Source organism: Symsagittifera roscoffensis, chromosome 3 (assembly GCF_963678635.1).
Source record: "Symsagittifera roscoffensis chromosome 3, txSymRosc1.1, whole genome shotgun sequence".
In the NCBI taxonomy this organism is placed as follows: domain Eukaryota; kingdom Metazoa; phylum Xenacoelomorpha; order Acoela; family Convolutidae; genus Symsagittifera; species Symsagittifera roscoffensis.
In genome coordinates, this window is record NC_087064.1 from 47,728,431 (window position 1) to 47,752,082 (window position 23,652).

General features: G+C 33.1%; 1 protein-coding gene across 1 annotated transcript in view; it reads right to left on the reverse strand.

The window, feature by feature from the left end:
* The window catches only part of LOC134842161 (uncharacterized), a 31,451-nt gene extending 8,429 nt beyond the window's left edge, over positions 1-23,022 (reverse strand). The window contains exons 1-6 of the mRNA XM_063858374.1: positions 22,853-23,022; positions 18,813-19,065; positions 9,503-9,650; positions 5,779-5,826; positions 4,752-4,959; positions 2,726-3,026 (exon numbers count right to left, since the gene is read on the reverse strand). Coding sequence (XP_063714444.1) covers positions 2,726-3,026; positions 4,752-4,959; positions 5,779-5,826; positions 9,503-9,650; positions 18,813-19,065; positions 22,853-22,888 — 994 coding nt within the window. The 5' untranslated portion in view covers positions 22,889-23,022. The remainder of the gene's footprint in view (positions 1-2,725; positions 3,027-4,751; positions 4,960-5,778; positions 5,827-9,502; positions 9,651-18,812; positions 19,066-22,852) is intronic.
* Between the last annotated feature and the right edge of the window lie 630 nt (positions 23,023-23,652).

Here is a 23,652-nt window from a genome sequence, read left to right on the forward strand (position 1 = left end):
TTTTCTTCTAAAAATTTTGAATATCTTTTGCAATTCTTGGACGGAAAACAAAGAATCGAACTAATTAACTACATCACACACAAAGATAAGTCAGCTCCTACCACACAGTTTTCTTTAATGAAGTCTAGAGATATAAAAAGGAAATTCTTTTTTTTCTATTTTTTGGTTTCTTTTAGAGATTGAATTGAGTGAGATGAGATTGTCTAAGACAGTAAGACACAAGCCAAAACATTGAAACAGTTTTGTATTAGATTCGATTAGAAATTCAATTTGAAATTTCCTGTCAGAAAAATTTCAGTCTGAAAAAGAACAGACCAGTTTTTCTGAACACTGAGTCAACTTTCTAAACAATTGAAAAATTTGTAACGCGATACTTCATCGAACCGTACGAGTTTTCTACGAAGTGTCTAAGATAGGGCGCAAACATACACTCCACCTCATAGTGCCTTCTCTTCAAAATTCGTAAAGTGGTCGGAACAAAATCACCTTGCTTGCCATAAACACCAAAATTTCACGTCAGTTATTGATTTTCATTACGACGCCAAACTGTGCATTCTGTGCCTTGTAAACGGATTCTGCAAGAATCCAAATCCGCAAAATTGCTACTTTTCTTTGATCTTCTTTGCTGTTTTGGATTCCATAAACAAATACTTAAAACATTGTACCGCTCAAAATCGCTTCAAAAACAGGCGAGTTTGCGGAATCCGCAACTGTATTTGCGGAAACCAGAACAGTTTATGGAATCCACAAACAAATAACAAGACATGTGTATAGTTACATTGAGCTGTTGCGGAATCCGCAACTGTAAGCGGAATCCGCAAATTGTAAGTGGAATCCACAAATTGTAAGTGGAATCCGCACTTTGTCTGCGGATTCCACTTAAATTTGCGGATTCCATCTACATTTTGCGGATTCCACTTACTTTTTGCGGAATCTACTTACAGTTGCGGAATCTAGAACAACTAGCTACCTGCGCTCAGTAAAAAGAGAAAATAATAGATTATAATGGATTTTTCTTGTCAGTCTCCATGAATTTCAAAAAGAATTGATTATAATCGATTAAAAAAGGATTATAATGTTACTGTTTTTCGAAACAAAAAAAATCTTTATAATCAATCATGATTGATTATAATCATTAATTTTATGATTGTTTTTTTTTCTCAAATTTTTTTGGACTTATAACTCATTATAATGGATTATAAACCTTTATTATTCAACAAACGTCATCGCTTCAATTCGTTTTAGTTTTGTTTTGTTTTGTGTGCTCTTCAGTTGGTTACTGAACTAAAAGAAACTGTAATTTTCTACTTGTAGCCACCAACGGATTTAGGAAGGGGGGCGTCGGGGGGGGACGCTTCCTTCCCCTCAGGGATTCGACCCCCTGCCGACTCAAAAGGTCTCCCCATTTTCCCTGCACTATTTTGAGATCACCCCACTATTATAAAGTCCCCCCCCACTATTTTCAGATATCCACTGTTTAGCTTACTGACCCTAAGAGTTTTTAGCGGTGCCTAAATATATTTTAAATTTGAGGGGGGTGCGCGCCAAAAAAGCAATTTTTTGGTCATTTTTCCAAAACGTGCTTGCGGTTCACAAAATTTGACCAAAACAGGGTCTTTTTAATGCCTCGGAGAGCTTGGAATCAAAGTAGTCAAGTTTTATAAAGCTTAGGAGACCCCCCCTCCCCCCGCCCGCTCGCGAAAGTGCTAGATCCGCCCTTGGTTAACTGATTCTTACTTACAAATTTTTACTGTGTTTTCATGCAGAATAGCTAAATTATAATCAATTAAAATTAATTTTTCCCGTGAAATTTTATTTTGATAGAAAAAGGGATTATAATCTATTATAATAGATTATAAAAAGTACAAGAGATTGAAGGAGATTTTCGGAAAAAATTATAATTGGTTATATTTATTAAAATTTCACCAAAAATGTTATCAATATAATGGATTATAAGTCGTTTAAACATCTGAAATTGGCGCTAATAACTAATTATCTAATTATAATTTTGCTAAAAGTACGATTATAATTATAATTTGATCGATTATATTCTCTTTTCACTGAGTGCGGATATATTTGCTTGTTGCGGAATCCGCAACAAAACAAATGTGCCGACAAAATTTACATTACAGGTATTTGTACGAGGAATCCACGAAACTTTTGTAAGTAGAATCCACTTACATTTTGGAACAAATTTAAAGATTTGTCTCTGGAACCCAGGAACATACAGGCACAAATTTGTGCGCCTTTCCAGTTACAGTTTGGCCTCGTAATTTTTAACTCGACTCAACCGTTGAAATTTAGATGCAAAAAATATATCACCCTGGCAAAGTTGGACTTAGAGACTATTTTTAATATGATTTTTTTGCACAGTAAGAGGCAGAGATAAATACGCTCCGGTCGTGGTTTTTCTTTGGTAGGTCACGCCATTCGCGGTTAACTTCCTTCGGTCGTCGATTACCATGGTCTGCAAATTCTGAAAATACCAATATTTTGTCGCGATGGTCTAATCATAAACAACAACAATCTCACCTCGATCTAATATTCACCATTGTTTTTTGAATTTTTTTCAATAACCTGACTCCGCTTGAGAGGACTGAATTATTTTAAATACTTGATCCCCTACGAGTATCTAACCTCTGCGCTTAAAAAACATCTTACGCTAAAGTTATGTTCGAGAGTGATCGGAAAGAAATCATTTTAAATCCTAGAGCTAAATACTAGCCTTGAGGTGCGCCAAGATAGTCAACTTGGTAAATGGATCTCGTTTTGTCTCGTATTGCGTTCTCCACTCGCGAGTCGTTTATTCGAAAAGGGTTTCTTGCCGTGTTCGGTCGTGCCGCCGGGTGGTTCATTTCGTTCTTCTTCCACGGCGAGTCTTTCCCGCTCAGATTCCGCTCGGTGTGAGATCCATTTTTTACTCGGTAGACTATTATGTCATTCACATTCGGCACACTCGCTGTTACGTCATAACTGCTTGCTGATACTTTTTCTCTTTGTTTCGAGTTCTGCCAGTTCATGAAATCCTAAATAAAAAGAGATAATAAAGCTTAAAATACTAGATTATCGCTGACACAGAAATTCAACTCCAGCTAATATGAAAAATGTAGCCAAGAAATGCTGTTCAAAAAATCTACAAAGAGTTCTTATTCACCAAATATTTAGGGTAATGACTCGAAAAGCTTTACTATGATTTATTGTTTTTTTTTTGAAATGGTCATTTTTTCTAGGATTCTTTTTTTTTCCACGTTCCAAAGGAAGCATATCTACTTTATAGTTAGAAAAACTTTTGATGATAGTCTAACGCCAAAATCTTGTCAAAGAAACCGATTATTTCAGAAATATGCAACTGCAAAATCCATACCCTGCATTTTTGGCGGAATAGCCAGTCATTGCACGATTGTCGATAACCAAAATCCATTTTTCAAATGTTGTTAACTTTGATTATAAAACTGTACATTGGTTGCTCATAACTTTTTCGTATATAATAGAAAAAATCTCTCTAAGAGAACGAAAGCTTGTTGAACTATTATACGCATATTTTTTGCATAACATCTTTTGATGTTTTTGAAACCGCACCACGTTCTTAATTAATAAATTGAGCGTCATTTTTCTGTCTGTTTAACAATTTGATACTTTATCGAGTGCTTTAAAATTAATAAACATGTACCAAATCTGAAAACCGCAGGTCGCTGGTAATCAAAAAGTTTTTTGATAAAATCTTACTTATACCTACCTCATCCGATGGTGTTTGAGAGTTCCAGTTACCTGTTGATGATCTCCAAGAAAAAATTCAGATGCACATTTATTTCAATCAACGTTTTAGAATCACCAGGTTAAGATAGAGCTCTGCATCTCAATTTTACAAAAAATCAGAACACTTCTGCAAAATATTGGTATATTTATAGGAAAAGAAATTGAAATTTAAGAAAATATGTCACGCAAAACTGTATGAGTCTTAAAAGTATTTAAGTTTGATTCAGTTGAATGGAAATAAATTCAAAACAATGAGTCTTCAAAATCAGATGGTTCAGTTGACTGAAAATTAAATTTAAAGCAATGCGTCTACAAAAAAAGCTACGCCTCTTGTTGTCATAAAATTGAATCGAGAAACAAAAAGTTTTATGCTCTGATGAGCACTGTGCCTGGTGCTCCCTTGTGTTACAGCTGGCTCCGTTTCCAGTGGAGAAGCTTCGCGCATCCAGATACAGATGGCGCTAGTCATTTTTAGCGTTTTTCGAAAGTCTGAAAATCTATCAAATTTTGTAGGACCTCAAAAAAGCCGTCATTTAGGCGTTAAAAATTAGGGGAGCGGTGGTGAAGTGGTTACGTCTCCGCCTCTCAATCGAAAGGTCGGATGTTCGAGGCCCACCATGATCCGTGCTCGTTGCTTGAGGGTGAAGCAACATAACCCAGCCCAGAAAAATAACCAAAAAAAAATAGCATGTAGTTCTTAACAAGGGCACAACAGCGGTTCGCCGTGATGAGCTGTACAGCTCTTGTGTTGGTCCTTTCCCGCGTGGATAAATGGTCTTAAAAAACACGACGTACAAGCAATCAGTAATGATTTATCTGAAATTTGAAAAAACACCCACTCCTAAAATTATTTTCTTATTCCTTGAATAAGAGAAACAAAAAAGATCATGGAATGTTACAAACAATCATTTGATCTCGGGAGCTCTTACACTCTTTTCTAAGTTGATTTACTCCTATTTGACCATTTAACGAGCAACAATTTGACCATTTCTCACCATTTTGGTTTGCGGGTTATTCTTTCTCAACCCGGACCCAGAGGCTGCTCTCACAGGTTGAGCTTTTTGGAATCCCTTTTCGTAAAACTCCTCCCCATATCTCGTGAGAGGCTGACAGGGGACTCGGGGGAGGAATCGGCAGAAGGTGCTGGAAGCTTTCAGTTTTGACTCATTTTGGCTCGTGGAGTCCTTGCATTTTTTGCTGTCGCTAAAGCAAAATACGGGGGTCGAGATGCTGAGCGGAAAAATGACGCAAAACACTGTGAATTATAGGTTATACCCAGGGAATTGCCTATAAAACTATTGATGCGTGAAAAACTGCATCAAATACAAATTAGTTCGTATATAGCATGAGCGGGTTTTTTAAATTTCACAACCGCCTAATTAATCTGTCAAAATTAGACAATGTGAGAACAATTGGACAATATGAGAAAAAAGTTGTCAAAACTTGCAAGTGTGCAGAGGAAAGGAGCGCAAGCGCGGAACAGGGATTTTCTAACATTTAGATTGACTAAAGTTCTGAGCTCTCCCAATTAAAACACTATGGGGACCCTATTTTTAAAAAAATTCTTCGCGGCAGGCGAGTAAGAAAACAGGCCAAAAACGAATGTATAAATTGGCGCTTAAGCTGTTTTTCTTAAATTTTATGGCCAGTCAGCCAAAAATGGGTGTCGTGAAATAGTACCAAAAGAGTGATCAAGGGGTCGAATCCCTGAGAGGGGGACATCTGTCTCCGCCCCTAAATCCGCTGCTGATTTATAGATTCTTTTGTACTTCTTGCATGTTTTAGCATATTCAACGTTATTAGTATTCGGTTATGTCTTAACTTCGCGGTGTTTTGCGTCGTCTTCAGCTCAGTTTTTATAGAAAAGAAGTAAGAATATCTCTTGAAGTATGGCTTAAACATGGCACTGGAATCGTCGGCAAAGTGGCAATTGGAGTAGGACATTAAGTGGTGGGGGTTTAAGATTAAACTAATTGATTGCAACAGCATGGGGACTGAAGTTGATTATTATATCTACTGTACCGATTTGAGGGCTTTGGAGCCTGCATCGGCTCTTCTATGAGGCAGGAGCTAAAACAAAATGTTTCACTTATGTTTTTCAGGCTGATGACAAACTGCGTAATCCAACAGGCTAGTCATGCAATTCCAGAGACTGTTTATAAAAAAACGCTCGTCATACAGTTTTCTTAATGAGCGAAATCCTAAAATTATTTTTTTAACCTGATTTTAAATGAATATTGGTGTGCCAAAAGTGTTGTAGCAAAAAATGAGCGAAGTAGAATATCAAAAAAGAATTCCATGTAGAATATCGAAACGGTCCAGAATTATTTGTGAGCATTTTGGAGCGCAATACTTACTTGTTTGAAGCAAAAAAATTTAGGAAGCAAAGTTTTTTGCGAGCATAATGTTGTCCTGCGTACGCAAAAGTGCAATTTTTTTCGGTTAATTGAATATATTTTCGGAAAAAAACTGATAAGTACAATTTTTACATTGCTTATTTTTTATGTCCACGTAAGTTTAAAACTGATACAAAAAACGAAAATTGCTCTCTTAAGAACATAACATGCTTTCAAAAAACATTATTTAAAAATGCAAACAAAACAATAAAACATGAGCATCAGTCGCTCGCTTAACCTTAAAAAAATATATGTTTATAATATCGTATCGCGAGCTGACTAAAAGTAGCTATCTTAGAACTTTTCTCATAAGAATCTTACAACTTCTGATAAAATTAGGCTCTAAGAATTCTACAAAATAGGGATTTTTTCTTATAGGAAAGTTGTAAGATAGTGACTTTTCTTAGAAGAAAGTTATAAGATAATAAATTTTCCTACAAAAAAATTTCTAAAATTTCCTTCTATTCAGTTCAAAAGTACTCCGCTCTCGCAAAGCACATTAACGGAAACTCTTATGCTACACTTTTGTTTTAGTACTTGAAATTACCGAAGAAACTCCTAACTTTAGTGAGTTAGTTATTTGCTAAATTAAAAAGTTTGTACATAATTATTTGAACATCACATACAACACGCCCCAAGCTGATGATATGACTCGTCACAGCTGATTTCTTATTGTCTCCTCAAAACTTTAGAATTTTTTTGTTCGAAATGCATACATTGTGACTGACTTCCATAAACCGAAAATGTTTAACTTATAATTCATTACCTCAAAAATGCTCATCATACAATTCCGCACATCAAATGTATGGAAAAAATGCTAATCATACAATTTTCATAAAATTTCGAAAAATCATTGAAAAAAATTCGAACTAGTTTCCGAGGCTATTTGAACCAAATAAATCAGTCTGGTGATGAAAAAACCTAAGTTTCTTTTTTTGAAAAAAAAATGGTTATCATACAACTTCCATATATGAAAATTGTAGGACTAAAATGTTTTTGATGGCAACAACACAAATATTTTCCAAAGAAACTGAAATTTTTCCAAAAAACTTTGTTTTGTTTCTTTTTTCAACAGCAAATCGAAGAAGTTTGTCTTCAAACAAACATTTTCCAAAAAAAATTATGCATGCAAATTTTAATTTTTGTCTGCATAACCTAGTCCTTGATACACAAAAATTGTTTTTTTTCCGTTTCTCAAGACAACTTTTTCAAACAGGCTGAAAACTCCTATTTCTTTTGCATGGCATATTCATATATGCCCTGATGAATGTCTGATAATTTGAAAATTTTAATTCTAAAAATAATCATCTTTAAAAAACTTTGCCAAAATTTAAAAGTTTGATGCTTTCAGTATATGATTTGTGAAGAGAACTCTTACACAATTAAGGTCGTTTCCAATGCAATGTAAATGTCAGACAATCAACCTTTTGGCAACTCTAGTTTTGAATAAACCATGGTTTTAGTCACTTGTGTTCGGTCACGACCACATCCCGACAATTTGTTTTAAATCAACTATTTGGTTCATCAAAAAACGCTTATCCTATAATTTCCATATAAGCAAAGAGTTTCGATATAAGAAAAGACCGTATCTTAGAGTTTTCTTACTTTTTTTTGTATCTCTGGAATATTACCAAATTGTATGATATGCATTTGTCCATATATTAAAATTTTGAGAGCGTCGAATCCTGCGAGGAAGGAAGACATCCGCCAACGACCCCTCCGTTAATTCCGCTCCTGCTTGTAGTTAGAAAAATTAACGAGGTGCATTTTTTGAAATAGTGGGGGTATCGATAGAAAACTGTAAAAGTTTCCAATATAATCAACAGACAGCTGGAAGTCAAACAACACAAGTAAACACAAAAATAAATACTGTTTTTTTTTTTAAATTTTCAACGTTTGTTTTTCGACAAAAAAAAATGGAAAGCTCCAAACTTCTTTGAAATTTTAGAACAATTTGTAGTTTATGCTTTTTCGATAAAAATAAACGGATTTAAGAAAACTGAACCAATAGAGAAATCGGATAAAACAATTAAAGGTCTTTACACTTACACTTCGGCTGTTTGATAGTGGATATTATATTGCCTTCCTGATAACAAAGGCATGAACTCAACTTAAAAAGAAATCATTGCGACCTAGATAAGAGTCTGAGCTACGTTCATCGACTCTTAATCATGAAATGATAAAAGCAGTGTCTTATTTGAGTGAAAAAAAACTAACCAAAACTAGAGAAAGCGAAAAAGAATTTTTTGATCCAAAAAACGAATAAACTTGACATGACGTTTATGATATAAATTCTGCCACCGACACATGATTTTCATTCTCCTAACAGATAAAGCGAAGCTGCATATAACTACAACTTATTTGTCTTAACAAAATTAAAATTTGTTTTGTGCTGAGCTTTTTGGGTGAACCAATTCGATTTTCCAGCTCACCAAAAACACTATAAGGGACGTTATTTGCGCCGCAGGCAAAACTTTGAAACAGGCTAAAATTGACGTTTTGAGCGCTTTAAACAAAAATTTGACTAGAAGTTCCGTTTTTTTTTCTGCACGAGCTTCCTCCTCCATTTAATTATGAAAGCACCGAAGGCGCTTTTAGGAAAATTTTATGGTTGACGAAAGGAAAATGAATCTCGTAAATTTATATCAAATGGAAGGCACTTCGAATAAATTTGGCACCAAGAACCAAGGGGGGAGGGGCGGTCGAGGACGACCCCTCCCCTCGGCACATTTTTGTTTCAGCTATCATAGGTCAAGGTATGCCATGCCTGGTCACGACTTCGTAGAACACAATTTTTCAGCTGCTGGATAATTTTTTGTCGTTTACCTCTTTAGTTTTTTTCGCATTTAGGTTTCCTTTAATCGAAAAAATTTATCAGTCCAGAGCGTAGCCAGCTTATCATACAACTCCATACACCAAATGTATGGAAAATTGTTTATCATACATTTTTCATACAATTTCAAAAAATCATTGAAAAAAGCTTTGAACTAGTTTTTGCGGCTATTTGAACCAAATAAAACAGTCTGGCGACTAAAAAAACTACTTTTTTGGAAACGAACGTTTATCCTACAATTTCCATAAATGAAAATTTTATGATAAGCGTTTTTCCATTGAAAACAAGTATTTCAGAAAACTTAAGAACGTTTAGAACGTAAACCATAGATGTTAGAGGGCAGCCGGTAATTTCAGGTTTCACCTGATACGAGCAGTTTTGTTTTTTAAACCTCTAAATCTGACAGTTAAGAAATAAGTGTAGAATCATACGACGATTTGTCATTCACGCTCTATTAGGACAGGAAACTAGACCTAACTTAAACCGCAAATTGACATCGAACATCTCTCATTCTTACCTCATAGGCTGTCCTAATTGGGCTTCTTTGAATGTATTCTCAATTGGAAACTGTCTCTGATAACTAGTCTGGTATGCGTTCCTAACACGCCATTCATCTTCAAGTGAAAGAGCACTGCATAATTCTGACTTCTCAATTAGTTTGGAAACTGAAATAAAAGGTACACTTTTGAAAAATGATATCACTTACTACAGTTTTTGAAGTTGCTGCAATTCGTGCCACAAATTTTTGTCGACTACCCCAGAAATAATATTCATTTCACTTTCAATTTTAAATTTTACATGTAATTCAATTTATAAACCGAGCTTTTTCAAGTCTGATGGTTTAATTCAGTTGACTGATTCGTCAAAAAATGCCTCGATGATAAAGCTGTAAATCTGTAGAATATTAAACGTCTCCTAATTTAGCAGCGGGTAGTCTTATAGTTAAAAGGATCAAAAAGCTATCTAATTTTAAACACACCTGTCAAGTGAAGCAAAACGACAGGTTACAACTGAAGTTTGTTTTTGCAAACAGAAAACAATGGTTGTTTAAAACCGGAGTGATGCTCTGATTGATTTCTTATCGATAGACCAAAACTGAAGATCAGATTTTAAAATATGCTTCTGGTCAATTAAGCAAGCAAGAAATGTTCTGATGGCTTGTAAAAAAAGTTGATCTCATATTGGATTTTTGAGAGAACATTCACCTGGGTTGACAAAAAATGCTTATCATACTATTTCATATTATGAAAAAATGCTTATCATACTGTTTCGTAGACCAAAAAAATATTATGAAAATAGCATGATAAGCATTTTTTCCATACTATGAAATTGTATGATAAGCATTTTTTCCATAAATGAAAATACCAAAAAATATATATATTTTTTGAAATTTTGTGTTTCAATCGAAAAATTAACCCTGGATTTTTTGTCATTAGAAAACCCAGAGTGTAACTGGCAGTTACCACGCAGATTAACTGCATTTGGTGATTTTTGCCACCTACGTTAATTTTTACATTTTCACATGGAATCATATATCAAAAATAAAACTTTTTGTTTATGGCTAGATAATTTTTGATTTGAAAATTTTGGTAGTTCAAAAAAGGCCCGTTTTCTCTTCAAATTTATTTTTATCTTAGCAAATGAAATAAAAAAATAATAATCTTAAAAATCATAATAAGAAAACTAGATTGGAAAAGAACTGAAAACTCGAAAGCTTTTTCGGAAATTAAATCCAGAAAACTTCATATGAAAGTAAAATCAAATCTCAGTTGGGTTTTATAGACAGATGATTTATGAAAGTGCTGTGCTTTAGATTCATAAACACGAACTGCTTCAAACTAAGGTAAAACAAGGATGGTCGGTTACTGTGCAAAGTAGCACAGAATGTTTCGACCATAGTCATAAAGAATCGTTTTTTTTTCTTCAAATTATTGTCGTTGATTTTGGCGTGTTGTGATGAAAAGACATAACAAAAAAAATTAGAGATTATGCAGATTCGACAGTTATAGTAAAATAAGCAAATTGAAAAATTTATTTTGGAAAATAATTGACCAGAAAAACGCCTTAAGCTAATCAAAAAAACTTAAATTATTCGAGTAAAATTAGGATATCACGTTTTAAAGCCATTGAAATAGGCTATTGTAAGCCTGCTATCTTTTTTTTGCTCAATTTAAGACAAGAACCAAAAATTTCAAACCGGTTTTTCTTGGCAATGAAATTTTTTCAAAATTTTTTAAAAATTGCTCGAATCACGACTGTAGGGGATCTAAGATGATATATCATTAAACTCTCTCCGATGATTGTTGGTGATAGCTAATCTTGCGTGGAAAAAAAAAAGAAAAAATGAAAAAAAAAAACGCGAATACAAAGTTTCTCCCCATTTTTCAAATAGTTGGATCTGTAAAAAAAAACCACACTTATGTGTTTTTAATCAAACACAAGTATGTGTTTATGACCTGAAAGCTTGCAAAATAGACTTTTTTGTTGAAAAACAAGAAAAGTCATCGTTCAAGCCTAAATATAATCAAGTCAAGAGCGTTTGCGAACGCGTAAAATTGAAAATGGTTTTTTGTTTGAATCTTAAAGTTTTGCAAGGATTTTATCAGTTGACTATCATTCACACAAATTGAAACTGCTACATAACTAAGTCAGAAGTATGCAGCAGACGCTTTTTTAGTGAAGCAGAAAAATGCCAAAAAAAGTGGTGCTGAAATTGATATAAGCTCATAACAGCGGAAAAAAGATCTGCTGACTTTTCGATTCCGGCATTGGTCGAGAGTTCTACCCACAACCAATTTTAGGCGTAAGTAATTGATTGTAACGGATTTTATTGATGATTTTTTGACAATTATAATTGATTATAATTACCAAAATTAGGTGTTTAAAAGATTTATTAGCGGTTATAATCGTGATTATTTCCAGGAGAGTATAATCTCTTATAATTGATTATAATTGATTATAGTTTATACAAAAAAACCCTAAAAATTAATTGTAATTGATTATCATCTCTTATCTTCTATTTTGCCAAAAAATTGTTGCACTGAAACAATATTTGACCTATCTCTTATGCTTTTTTAATTTCATATCAATAAAAAAATCTCTGAAAGCGAGATCTCTTGTCACACTTTTGTTCATCGGAACACAAAAATTTACCTAGAAACAAAAGTTTCAAAGAGATCCTTTCATATAATTTGACAGGTTCCCGCGGTAGGTAAAAAGTAAATCTTCCGACTAATCATGAAGCTAAAACAATTTGCGGTTGTTTTGGTGTTTAAAAAAGCTTAAAATGTGCATCATGAAACAACTCTAATGGCGAAAAGCCGAAAAATAATGTTATAATTTTGAATTAATTTAAGATTTTTAAAAACAATTTTCTCAGTTTTCACAGGAATCAACGTTAACAAAAAACATAAAATACAAGCTACTCAGATGCGAGTTCGAAGACAAAATGTGCAAACAAAAAGGATTATAATCGAGGTTAACCGGTTATAATGGATTTTTGTGCAAACATATGAATCAGAATTTGGGATTAAAATAATGGAATACAATCAGATATTATCGATTATAAAAGTATCGAAAATTAGACGGATAAATAATCGATTATAATCAATTAAAATGTATTAAAATTAACTATAAATTGACTTCAAAAAAGATCATAGTCGATTATTAGTTTTCTCACTTTTATTCTAAGTTTTTTTAAGACTGCTACTAAAGTCGTAATGTAATCAATTTTTAACGCTTGAAACTGTATGCGGATAGTCCAAACATGAGATTGAAATGATTTTAAACACCGCCTATCTTTTTTACTTTGTAGTTGTATAACAACCGTTAATCAGATCAGTAAAACATTCGAGGAATGCCATTCTAGGAAAGCAGACGCCAAGGGAAAACGCAATTATTTTGAGAAAAAGAAAGGTATTTACCCAACGGCACCCAGTGAAAAGAGAAAATAATCAATTAGATTCTTATTTTAATGATACTTTTAGCAAAATTATAATTAATTAGGAGCGCTAATTTTTGAGGTTTAAGCAATTCATAATCCATAATACTGATAAAAATTTTAGTGAAATTTTAATAAATTATAATAAATTAAAATTGATTATATATTTTTCCGAAAACCTCTCATAATCTTTTATAACCTATTAGAGTAGATTGTAATCCCTTTTTCCATCAAGATTATAATCCCTTTTTCCATCAAACTTTTATTTCCCAAGAAAACTCAAATAACGGATTATAATTCAGATAACACAAAAAAAAATTTGTCGACATTTATTTAGGCCGGCCAAATTGATTTTCAGAGCTCTCCCAAAGCACTTAAAAGACCCTATTTTGTCACAAGTTTGTGTACCGCAGGCAAAACTTGGAAAAACAGGCGAAAAACGGCTTTTTTAGGCATTTTATGGAAAATTTCCACCAAAAAATCGCGTTTTTTGGTGCGTGCTCCCCCTCAAAATTAGCATATATTGGCACCAATATCTCAAAACAGAATAAAGGGGGCCTTTTGGTCGGCAGGGGGTCGAATCTCTAAGAGGGGGCGTCCGGCCCCCTAAATCCGTCCCTGCAGTGAACAGTAAGAAAAAAAAACAGTGAACAGTAAGCGGTAAACAGTAAGAAAAAATGTCAACTCAAAAGCACACAAAACAAAACAAAACAAACACGAATTGAAGTGATGACGTTTGTTGAATAATAATAGATTAGAATCCATTAAAATGGATTATAATTTAATAAAAATTCAAAAAAAAATTAAAAAAATAATCGATTATATATAATATAATATATATGAAACACAATAAAATATATATGAAACATAATAAAATAATCGAAAAAAATGTTTCGAAAAATAGTAACATTATATTCCGCTTTTTTCAATTGATTATATTCAATTGCTTTTGAAATTTATGGAGACTGACAATAGAAATCCATTATAATTTATTATTTTCTCTTTTAACTGAGTGCGGGCATAGTTATTTTATCCTCCACTTGATGACCTTGAGATCTCAAGCCCACCATGTTTTCTTGCGAGAGCGCACACCAGTATGTCAAAAAAACAGCTGTCAAAATTCAGTCCATTAAGGAAGATTACTCAACAGCTTGTTGGGAAAGCCTAAATAAAAGAAGTTAGCCCGACACTACTGTCACGACATCGATGGAATAAGAAGGGGACGAAAATTAAAATAAAAAATGTTAGTTTAAATTTTCAGGATTTCTGTCAAATAGGATTTCTTTATTCTGATCAAACGCACACATCACGTTCATTAGTGCACACCCTGACCCAATTAGACACACCTTTACCACATTAAAACCATGGAGGCGATCACTTCAGTACACGCTATCAGACTAGAACCTCTTATTCCAGAATACTTCAAAGAGGCTACTAAGAACAGCAACAACAACAGCAGCAGCAGCAACAATCAACCAACAACGAGCACTAAAAAGTGTCAGTAAGCAGGGAGTCTTAATAGTCGACAGCCATCAAGCTGGTCGACACCATCAAACCAGTTGAATCGCCACAACCGAATCATCATAGCCGACAGCCAACTTTTTAACTGACATCAAGATAGCCGATTAGCACTATCAAACACTACAGCGTTGCGAACGGCCACAACTGACAACTAATGGACACTTACACGATGTAGCCAGCGTTTTTGAATCTGCAGAATGTGGCTCATTATTATGTACAGATTTCTACAATCATTCGTCTACGTCTAAAATCTAAAACAGTAGACTTATTTATATATAACAATTTTTACACTAAAACATTTGTTGACGGCACTTTCTCAAACTACCTGCGTGAAATATGAAAAAAACTCGCCTCAGATCTTTTTTGTTTCGAATATTAAGTTTTAAAAGTTTCCCGATTTGACCATTTTGGGATAACGCTAGCCATCATTTACAGTTTTTTAGTTTTGTTGAATTAGTAAAAAATGTACTTTTTACTACAAACCAACAAATTTTACTTCATACAGCGCATAGTAATAATATACTTTTTATACTTTTTTGAAAATATTTCAACTTCTCAATCAAAAATATTTTTAGTCATCTTGATTGCTCGTCGAAACTGTACCCGCTGTGACAAAAATTAATAAATCTCGATAATCTACAGAAAAATACCCAAATTTCAGAAAAATTGTAATTCAATTTTTTTATACAGAAAACTTCGATTATAACCATTAGATAATCAATTAGAATTCATTTTACTTCGGAAAAATTTTATACAGTATATCTTTATTATATAATTACCATCAAATCACAACAAATTTGTTTTTTTTTGTCAATTTTCACACAGAATGTACACAGGTTTTATACAAACTGTCTACAGATTATCTACAGATTATCTACAGATTATCTAGAGATTATCTACAGATTATCTACAGATTATAATCAGATTATATACAAGATATACACAGTGATAAACACTTTTTTTTCGGATATTTTGACAGAGGAAAGATATTATTCCAACCAAAGTCGAGCAAAAAAATCCCTTTTGACCAAAGTTCGACCGGAAAAAAAATTGCGTTTGAGGACTTTTCAGATTGTTTCGACCTTTCGAGTAGAATCATTTTCCTCCATATTCATTTTGCAGTAACGCTGATCAATAAAAAAATCACCATGAGAATTCTTGATTAAAAAAAATGAAGAGAGTCGAAGAAAAAAATGTGTGCAACCAAAATCAAAAACTGCTTAGCACATTTTTTCGTCAAGTGCAAAATTTTACAGACAAAAATTGCTTAGTACATTTTTTCGTCAATCGCAAAAATATACAGAGACAAATTGTCAAAACATGCTCCCAAGGTACACAATAGGAAAGGTGCAAAATATACTTTTTGCCAACATGGCTTCATTGAATTTGAAATTTTTTTTTTCTTGTTTTAGAACTTTTTCTTGCACTTTCTCAAACTACCTAGAAGTAGGTAACGTGAAATATGAAAAAAACTCGCCTCAGATCTTTTTTGTTTGGATTATTATGTTTTGAAAAATTTCCGATTTGACCATTTCGGGATAACGCTAGCCATCATTTACAGTTTTTTAGTTTTGTTGAATAAGTAAGAAGTGTACTTTTTACTACAAACCAATAAATTGTACTTCATACAGTGCATAGTAATAATATACTTTCGATACTTTTTTGAAAAAATTTCAACTTCTCAATCAAAAATATTTTTAGTCATCTTGATTGCTCGTCGAAATTGTACCCGCTGTGACAAAATTTGATAAATCTCCATTATCAACAGAAAAATACCCAAATTTTAGAAAAATTGTAATTCAATTTTTTTATACAGAAAACTTCGATTATAACCATTAGATAATAGATTAGAATTCATTTTGCTTCGCAAAAATTTTATACAGTATATCTTTATTATATAATTACCATCAAAACACAACAAATTTGGTTTTTCTTTGTCAATTTTTACACAGAATATACACAGGTTTCATACAATTTATCTACAGATTATCTACAGATTATCTACAGATTATCTACAGAATATCTACAGATTATCTACAGATTATCTACAGATTATCTACAGATTATCTACAGATTATCTACAAATTATAATCAGATTTTATACAAGATATACAAAGTGATAAACAGTTTTTTTCGGATATTTTGACAGAGGAAAGATATTATTCCAACCAAAGTCGAGCAAAAAAAACCTTTTGACCAAAATACGACCGGAAAAACAATTGCTTCCAAGGTACATATAGGAAAGGTGCAAAATATAGAAAGGTGCACAATTCAGTTCGTGTAGTTCACTGAAATCCAGAGACAAGTACTTGAACACGAGTTTTGCTGGCATGTTCAAAGAAAACAAAAACACGGGTTGACTTCATATATTAAAATTGGTATATATGCAATTCCACATTAACTAAGTCAATAAAAAAAAACTAGTCAAACTAATTTCATACATTTTGCCAACATGGCTTCATTGAATTTGCAAAGAACTTTTTTCTTGTTTCTGCATAAATGGTAATCGTCGAAAAAAATTGGCAAAAATTCTAATCTTTAATTTTCGAATTGTATGACTAGCGTTTTTTTGATGGCGACAAAAAATGTAAATTTTTGACCGCAAAACGTTATGAGTACTCAAACAAAACAAATTTTTTCGAAAATTCAATTTTTGTGTTCCTAACGTAGTCCTGGATACACAATAATTAGATTTTTTCCGTTCCGCTGGATATAATTTTAAAAAATTTCCAAAGTGCCTATTTATTTTGTATGGCATCATTATGTACGCCTTGATTAATGCTTGAATAATAAATTTTGGATCCTATTCAAAAATTTATGCCAATTTTGCAAATTTAGACCACGAAATTGTCTATATTGTCATTATAAACGACTATTTTCATGAAAACACAATCTATTAAAATCCATTATAATGGATTACAATCCGTTTCAAATCTATTATAGTTGATTATAACGGATTATAATTTTACATTTTTATGTAAAATCATTTGCGAAACTTGCGTTATTTCTGCGTTACTCACAGCCTACTCGCAATCTAAACCTACACAAGTTAACCTCCACCCCTCACTTTGCCCCCATCCGCATTTGCCCAAAACCTTCCCCCACTCCCCTACGTTTATCCCTACGCCCACCCCCATGTTTACCCCCAAACCCCTCCCCCAAATTACAGTTTACCCTCCGCCCCAGTTTGTTTACCATTGAACGGGGACAAGGGAGGGGGGTTACTCGTTGTGAAACACCTATTTACTCTCATTCTCCATACTAAACCCCTCACCCAGGTTTTCTTTTCCACTCTCCCCCCATTTTACCCCCGTCCATGTTCAGTAAACGGGGGGGGATAAACTAAGATAGGGGGGTACACTGTGGAGGGGTAAACTGGGTGGGGGGAGGGTCCGGGCTGCGGTAAACTGACGAGGGGTAAACTGTGTGTGGGGAAGGGGGGAGGGGAGTTAGTTTACGTAGTATAGAAAAAGTAGAGAAAACTTAAATAAACAAAATCTTATGTGAAAAGTAAAAATTTGTGAAAAGTAATAACTGCACGAAACAAGAAATGAGATAATTTTGAAAAAATAAATTTCAAAACTCAAAATTTCTTCTCAAAAAATACATTATAATTTTAATCTATTATAATAGATTATCATGACCAGGGGGTGGATCTAGGATTTTCTCGAGGGGGGGGGGGGGGGGGGGGGCGGATTTTCAAAATATTTTCGAAAATTTTGACTACTTTTTTTTTTAGGTCGATCAGATTGATTTTCCGAGCTCTCCCAAAGCAGTTAGACCCTGTTTTGGTCAAATTTTCTGCGCCGCAGGCAATTTTTTTGAAAAAAACAGGTGTCTTTAGAAAAATTTTAGGGTCGGTCGGCCAAAAATTGATTTCTTAAAAAGTACCAAAGGGGGTACCCTTTGGGTTGGCAGGGGTTCGAATCGCTGAATGGGGGGGGGGGGGGCGTCCGCCCCCCCTAAATCCGCCCCTGATCATGATTTTTAAAAAATTAAGATTATAATCATTTTTTAATGGATTGTAATCGATTATAATGGATTATATTGATATGAAAAATGCTAAGATTATAATCCATTTTTGATGGATTATAACCCATTATTTTTGCAATTTTATAGATACTGACAATAAAATGACAGTATAATCGATTGTTATCCATAGTTTGTCGTTCGTAAATTGGTGAGTAATCAATTTTACTGTTAAAGGATTGTGTGGAAAGATCTGTAGTCAAGTACCTATTTTTTTGGTTCTTTTGTTATCTAAGAAACCACACCAAAATGTTTTGAAATCCTGAAACAAGCAATTATAAATTTTTTTGAAATTTTTTGAACGGTAGCAGGGTGAACTTCAAGGCTTAGAACGAACCCGATTGAGTCTGTGCCTTCAAGTCTACGAAAGCCTGTCTCGGCTTTTTCTCTCTCGTTGTTTGACTTCTCGCCAGCAGTCCGCCTCTGTCGTCTGCTCTACATTTATCCCTGCCCCCCTCTGACTTGGATTCATCTCGGGTGAGGGAGGATATCATTCGTAGACACTGTCTTCTAAATTGAGGGTTGGCTGTGGACTCGTATAGTTGAAGTAGTCGGGCCGCCAGATCGGCTTTGTCCGAGTGGGCACCGATCTATGAAACAATTAATAAGAGTTTCGACTAATTTTTCCTTCACATAGAAAAAAATATTTCCCTTGTAAAACATTGAAAGAAATTTCGACTAATTTCCCTGGTTAAGAACAAATTTCAAAATATCTCATAATTGTTTTGACTGCAATCCAAAATAGCGCAAAAAATACCCGCATCCAAGTTTATGCGTAAGTAATCGATTATAACGGATTTTATGATGATTTTTTTGACAGTTTTAATTGATTGTAATTGCCAAAAATAGGTGTTTAAAAGACTTATAATCAATTACAATCGTGAAAATGTCCAGGAGATTATAGTTTCTTATAATCGATTATAATTGATTATATTTTATACAAAAACACTTAAAATCAAATATAATCGAATCTAATCGATTATAATCTCTTATTTTGCCAAGTATTGGTCATACCAAAACAATATTTGAATTATTTTTTCTGGATTATTAATTTTCTGTCAATAAAAAAATCTCTGAAAGCGAGATCTCTTGTCACACATTTTATTTGAAAGGTTCCCGTGGTAGATGAAAAACAAATCTTCTAAATCAATCCTGAACCTAAAACAATTTGCTGATGTTTTGCTGGTTAAAAAAGCTTACAATGTGCATCAAGAAACTAGTCTAAAGAAATGAAAAAAAAAACGTTATAAAATTGAATTTATTTGAAAACTTTCAAAGCAGTTTTCTCATTTTTCACAGGAACCAACGCCTACAAAAAGCATAAAATTCAAGCAACTCAGATGCAATTTCAAAGATAAAATTTTTGATATATATGAAAATATACATATATATATATATATATATATATATATATATATATATATATAAAAATACAAGTTTTTAGTAGAAAAGAAATATGTACTAATTTTTAGAGGTTTTTTGTTTTTGAAAAAAAAGCTTATCATACAATTCCCATATATGGAAAATCCATGAGCAGCATTTTTTGATGGCGAAAAAAATATTTTCGAAATTGTCTGAAATTTTTTTTTTTCAACCGCTTATCAAATTTTGTACTCAAACAAACATTTTCCGAAATTTTTTTTTGCTTGCAAAATTTAATTTTGTGTGTAAACGTAGTCTTGGATACACTAATGTTGGGTTTGTTTTTTCCTTTGCGTGTAATAACTTCATCAAAAACTCTGATAATTCCTATTTTTTATGGCATGTTTATGTCTGCCTTGAACAATGACTGATAATATGGAATTTCAAATTTTGAAAAACTTTGCCAAAGCTTAAAAGTTTGTTACTTTTTTTTTATCTCACTTCTGAAAGACAGCTCTAAGTCAGTTCCGGTTGCTTTCTATGCATTTTAAATTCAAGACCTTCCAACCTTTGGTGCTTTGAGTAAACCAAGGCCTTTGTCACTTGTGTTTGATTGCAAACAGAACCCAAAATTTTTCAGAAAATAAATTTGGAAGAGAAAATGAGATTTTTGATTTACGGAAAAATACTTGTCATACAAATTTAGTATATGAAAAAATGATTATTATAGAGATTTTATACATTTTTCTGTACTTATGGAGTTGCATTGAATTGTATGCCAAGAAGTTTTTCATATATATTGAAAGTGTATGGTAAAAAATTTTGGTCATCCCGGGCTGAGGCTAGTGCTCCACCTGGGGTCGGAAAAAATCTTATGGTCGAAACTGGATTTTTTAACGACAGTTCAGATGCCTCAGCAGACGATCAAAAGGGGCCGAGTTGTGAATCACATTAAAGACTTTAAAGATTTGAATTAAAATCCACAACAAAAATTAATAGGGTTTCTCGTATGAAGAGAAAGCCCTCCTGCATATTCTGAATTCCCCTTACGTTCCCAAAAGTTAGTTTTTTTAAAAGAAACTTAAACTTGATAATTTATCAAACAATGAAAAACAAGAAGTTTTTTATAGTTTTTTTTTTCAAAAACTCCCCCACACGCTTAAGTACAAATTGTCGTAATTAGCGTCTCGCAAGGTAATAATAGATCCAGGGAGCTTGCCTAAAGCCAAATTGGAACAAAATTTGAGCTGGATTGATTCGCCGATCACGCATTACTGGCCAAAAATAGCCCAAGTTGCAATTGTCAAACCGTCAAAAAATTACGGAAAATAATCTCAGTGCCTCAATATTTTTTTTAGATAATAAAAAGATTCAACTCAAAACTGGATACAACATAAATCAGAAAGTTTCCTATGAAAAAGTTTTCACTGAGCACAGATTTTCCATCTTTTCTGCAAAAGTCGTGGTAAAATTTCTTTTATCCTTGACTCTCTTAATAATAGTTTTGGTTCAATCTTTTGAAGAGAGAGATAAAGGTTTACACTTGAGGTGGTTATTTTTATCAATCAAGGTTTGGCATATAGCTAACCGCTTTTGCACATTGTAAAAAAATAATAAAATTTTGAGCTAAAACAAGAACAATATCACCTGTGATGACTCCTAAAAACAGTTTTTGGTTTTTTTCAAAATTGATAATTTGGTGATTTTGAGATAACTAAGGCGCGATACGTTTCCTTCACTTAACAGGCTAGCCGCCGAGTGTAATTGTTTCGAATTGAATTGAGGCTAGCATTTTTGTCTTTTTAAGCCAAAACATCAGTATGTACGCTGAATACATCCATTTTATAAAAAAAATTATAGAAAAAACTTGTACAAAAAGTAAAAAAAAATCATGTAGAAAAAACAGCTTCTTATTTTGATTGCTTCTTATTACTCTTTTACTGCTCATGCGGCGAGCTAATATGCGCTGCAATCGAGCTAAAATTAACTTGACTAAATGTTTAGTAGCTCTCAAATATCTGTTACTGGTTCGTAAAATAATTCTTTTTGATCTTGATTTTGTATTTTTTTGTTCTTTTTATATATGAAAAAAACGTGGGAAAAATATTCCACAAAATATGGATTTGCTATTGTGGAAGACTCATTTTTCGAAGATTGTAAGTAAATCAAAACTTACAAAAACTAGCAATTTTGAGAGAGAGATTTTGTCAGAGGACAAAACTTCATAGCTCGCACTGAACTTTTTCGGAAGTCCATCAAAAAACAGATCTTTTTCCATCAGATTTTGCTCGGACTTTCGAAAAAGTGATGAAAAGATTTGCATTCTGTGGTGGTTTTTTCCCCAACTTAATTAAAACTTCTAATACAGTCTGGATAAAAATATATTCTCAGCTCAAACTTGAAAAGATATTTCACCTGCAACAAATTTTTAAAAAGTTATTGGTGTTTGAAAATAGCCAGTTTCACAAGTATGGAGTAGTGAGTTTGCGTGCTATTTCCAATTTTCTATAAAAAAAGGCGAAATAATCTGAATCAAAAATTTTTCACCTTTGAATTTAAAAAAAAATGGAAGAAAATAATAGAAATAAAGAATTCATAAGCGCAAAAATTATCTTTTTGTATACTTTTCATTGCATGTGGGGGATGATAACCAAAACTTTTGCATCACAAACATAAAGGACAGTCAGAACGATCAAGATTTCGCCATAACACGTTAAGTCGTGACTTTTTTTCAGTGTGTATTGATCAACATTGAAAGCCCAGCTCAGATAAATTTTTAGCCTGGGTGAGTTTTTTTAGTATAACTTTATTTTCGGTTTTCGGATTGTTTATTTAAATTTATTTAGAATATCTTAAAATTTATTTAGAATATCCTACAAAAAAGCGAACTAGAAAAATATGGTATCTTGAATAAGTATAAGATTTTCGCGAGCATCATAAGCTCAAAGGAGATAACTTTCAAGCTTCGAACAAACTTTCGAAGATACTATAGCTTAATTTGATGCAAAACCTTACCTTGCGAGATATTGCGACTTGGTTTTGCAGCCCCATTTATATCAGATTTAACCTCTTCTTTTTCTGTTATGAACTGTTATTCCAAGTGATAGAAAAAAACAACAAATTAGAATAGGTAGAAACGCATTTGTTATTTTGGTTTGATTGTTTTGACTGGATTAGCAACTGCTTTGGCGGGAAATATCAGAAGCATTGTTTCTTTCTACCAACAGACGGATTATGGGGGCCATAAAGTGAGGAAAATCTCCATCGAAACAAAACAAGCTGTTTTATGTTTTCACTTTTTCATACAATTTTTAGTTTTCTATTTGGAACCAATTTTGGCAATGAGTCTCATCCCATCATTTATATTTAAAATCATAAAATGAATTGAAGCGTGTTAAATGGCATCTTTATAAATGCTTTGATGGTATGCTGTATAGTGTAGTCATGGAGAGGCTGTTAACGTCTCTTTAAACCTTCATCGGATCAAAGAAACAGACAATTGGTCGCCGAGCGGTTCTATAAAATTTTAGAACAGCTGTATATTTATTTGTCTGAAGGTTGATGAAGTTGAACTTGAAAAACAACACACCAATATTCTGCTACTTCAGCTGATACTCTTTATGAATCAAGGCCACTCCCTACCGTCATTGGATGCAAACAACAGACTATTTCGGAAAAAGTGCGTTGGCTGTGTACTCTGCTTTAGTTTGGACATAAAAGAACCAAAACAGTTTTTTTTTCAACAGAAACAGCAATATTCCACTATGTTTCGAGTTCGACCAACTCGACGCAGAAAAACAGAATCAATGATAGGA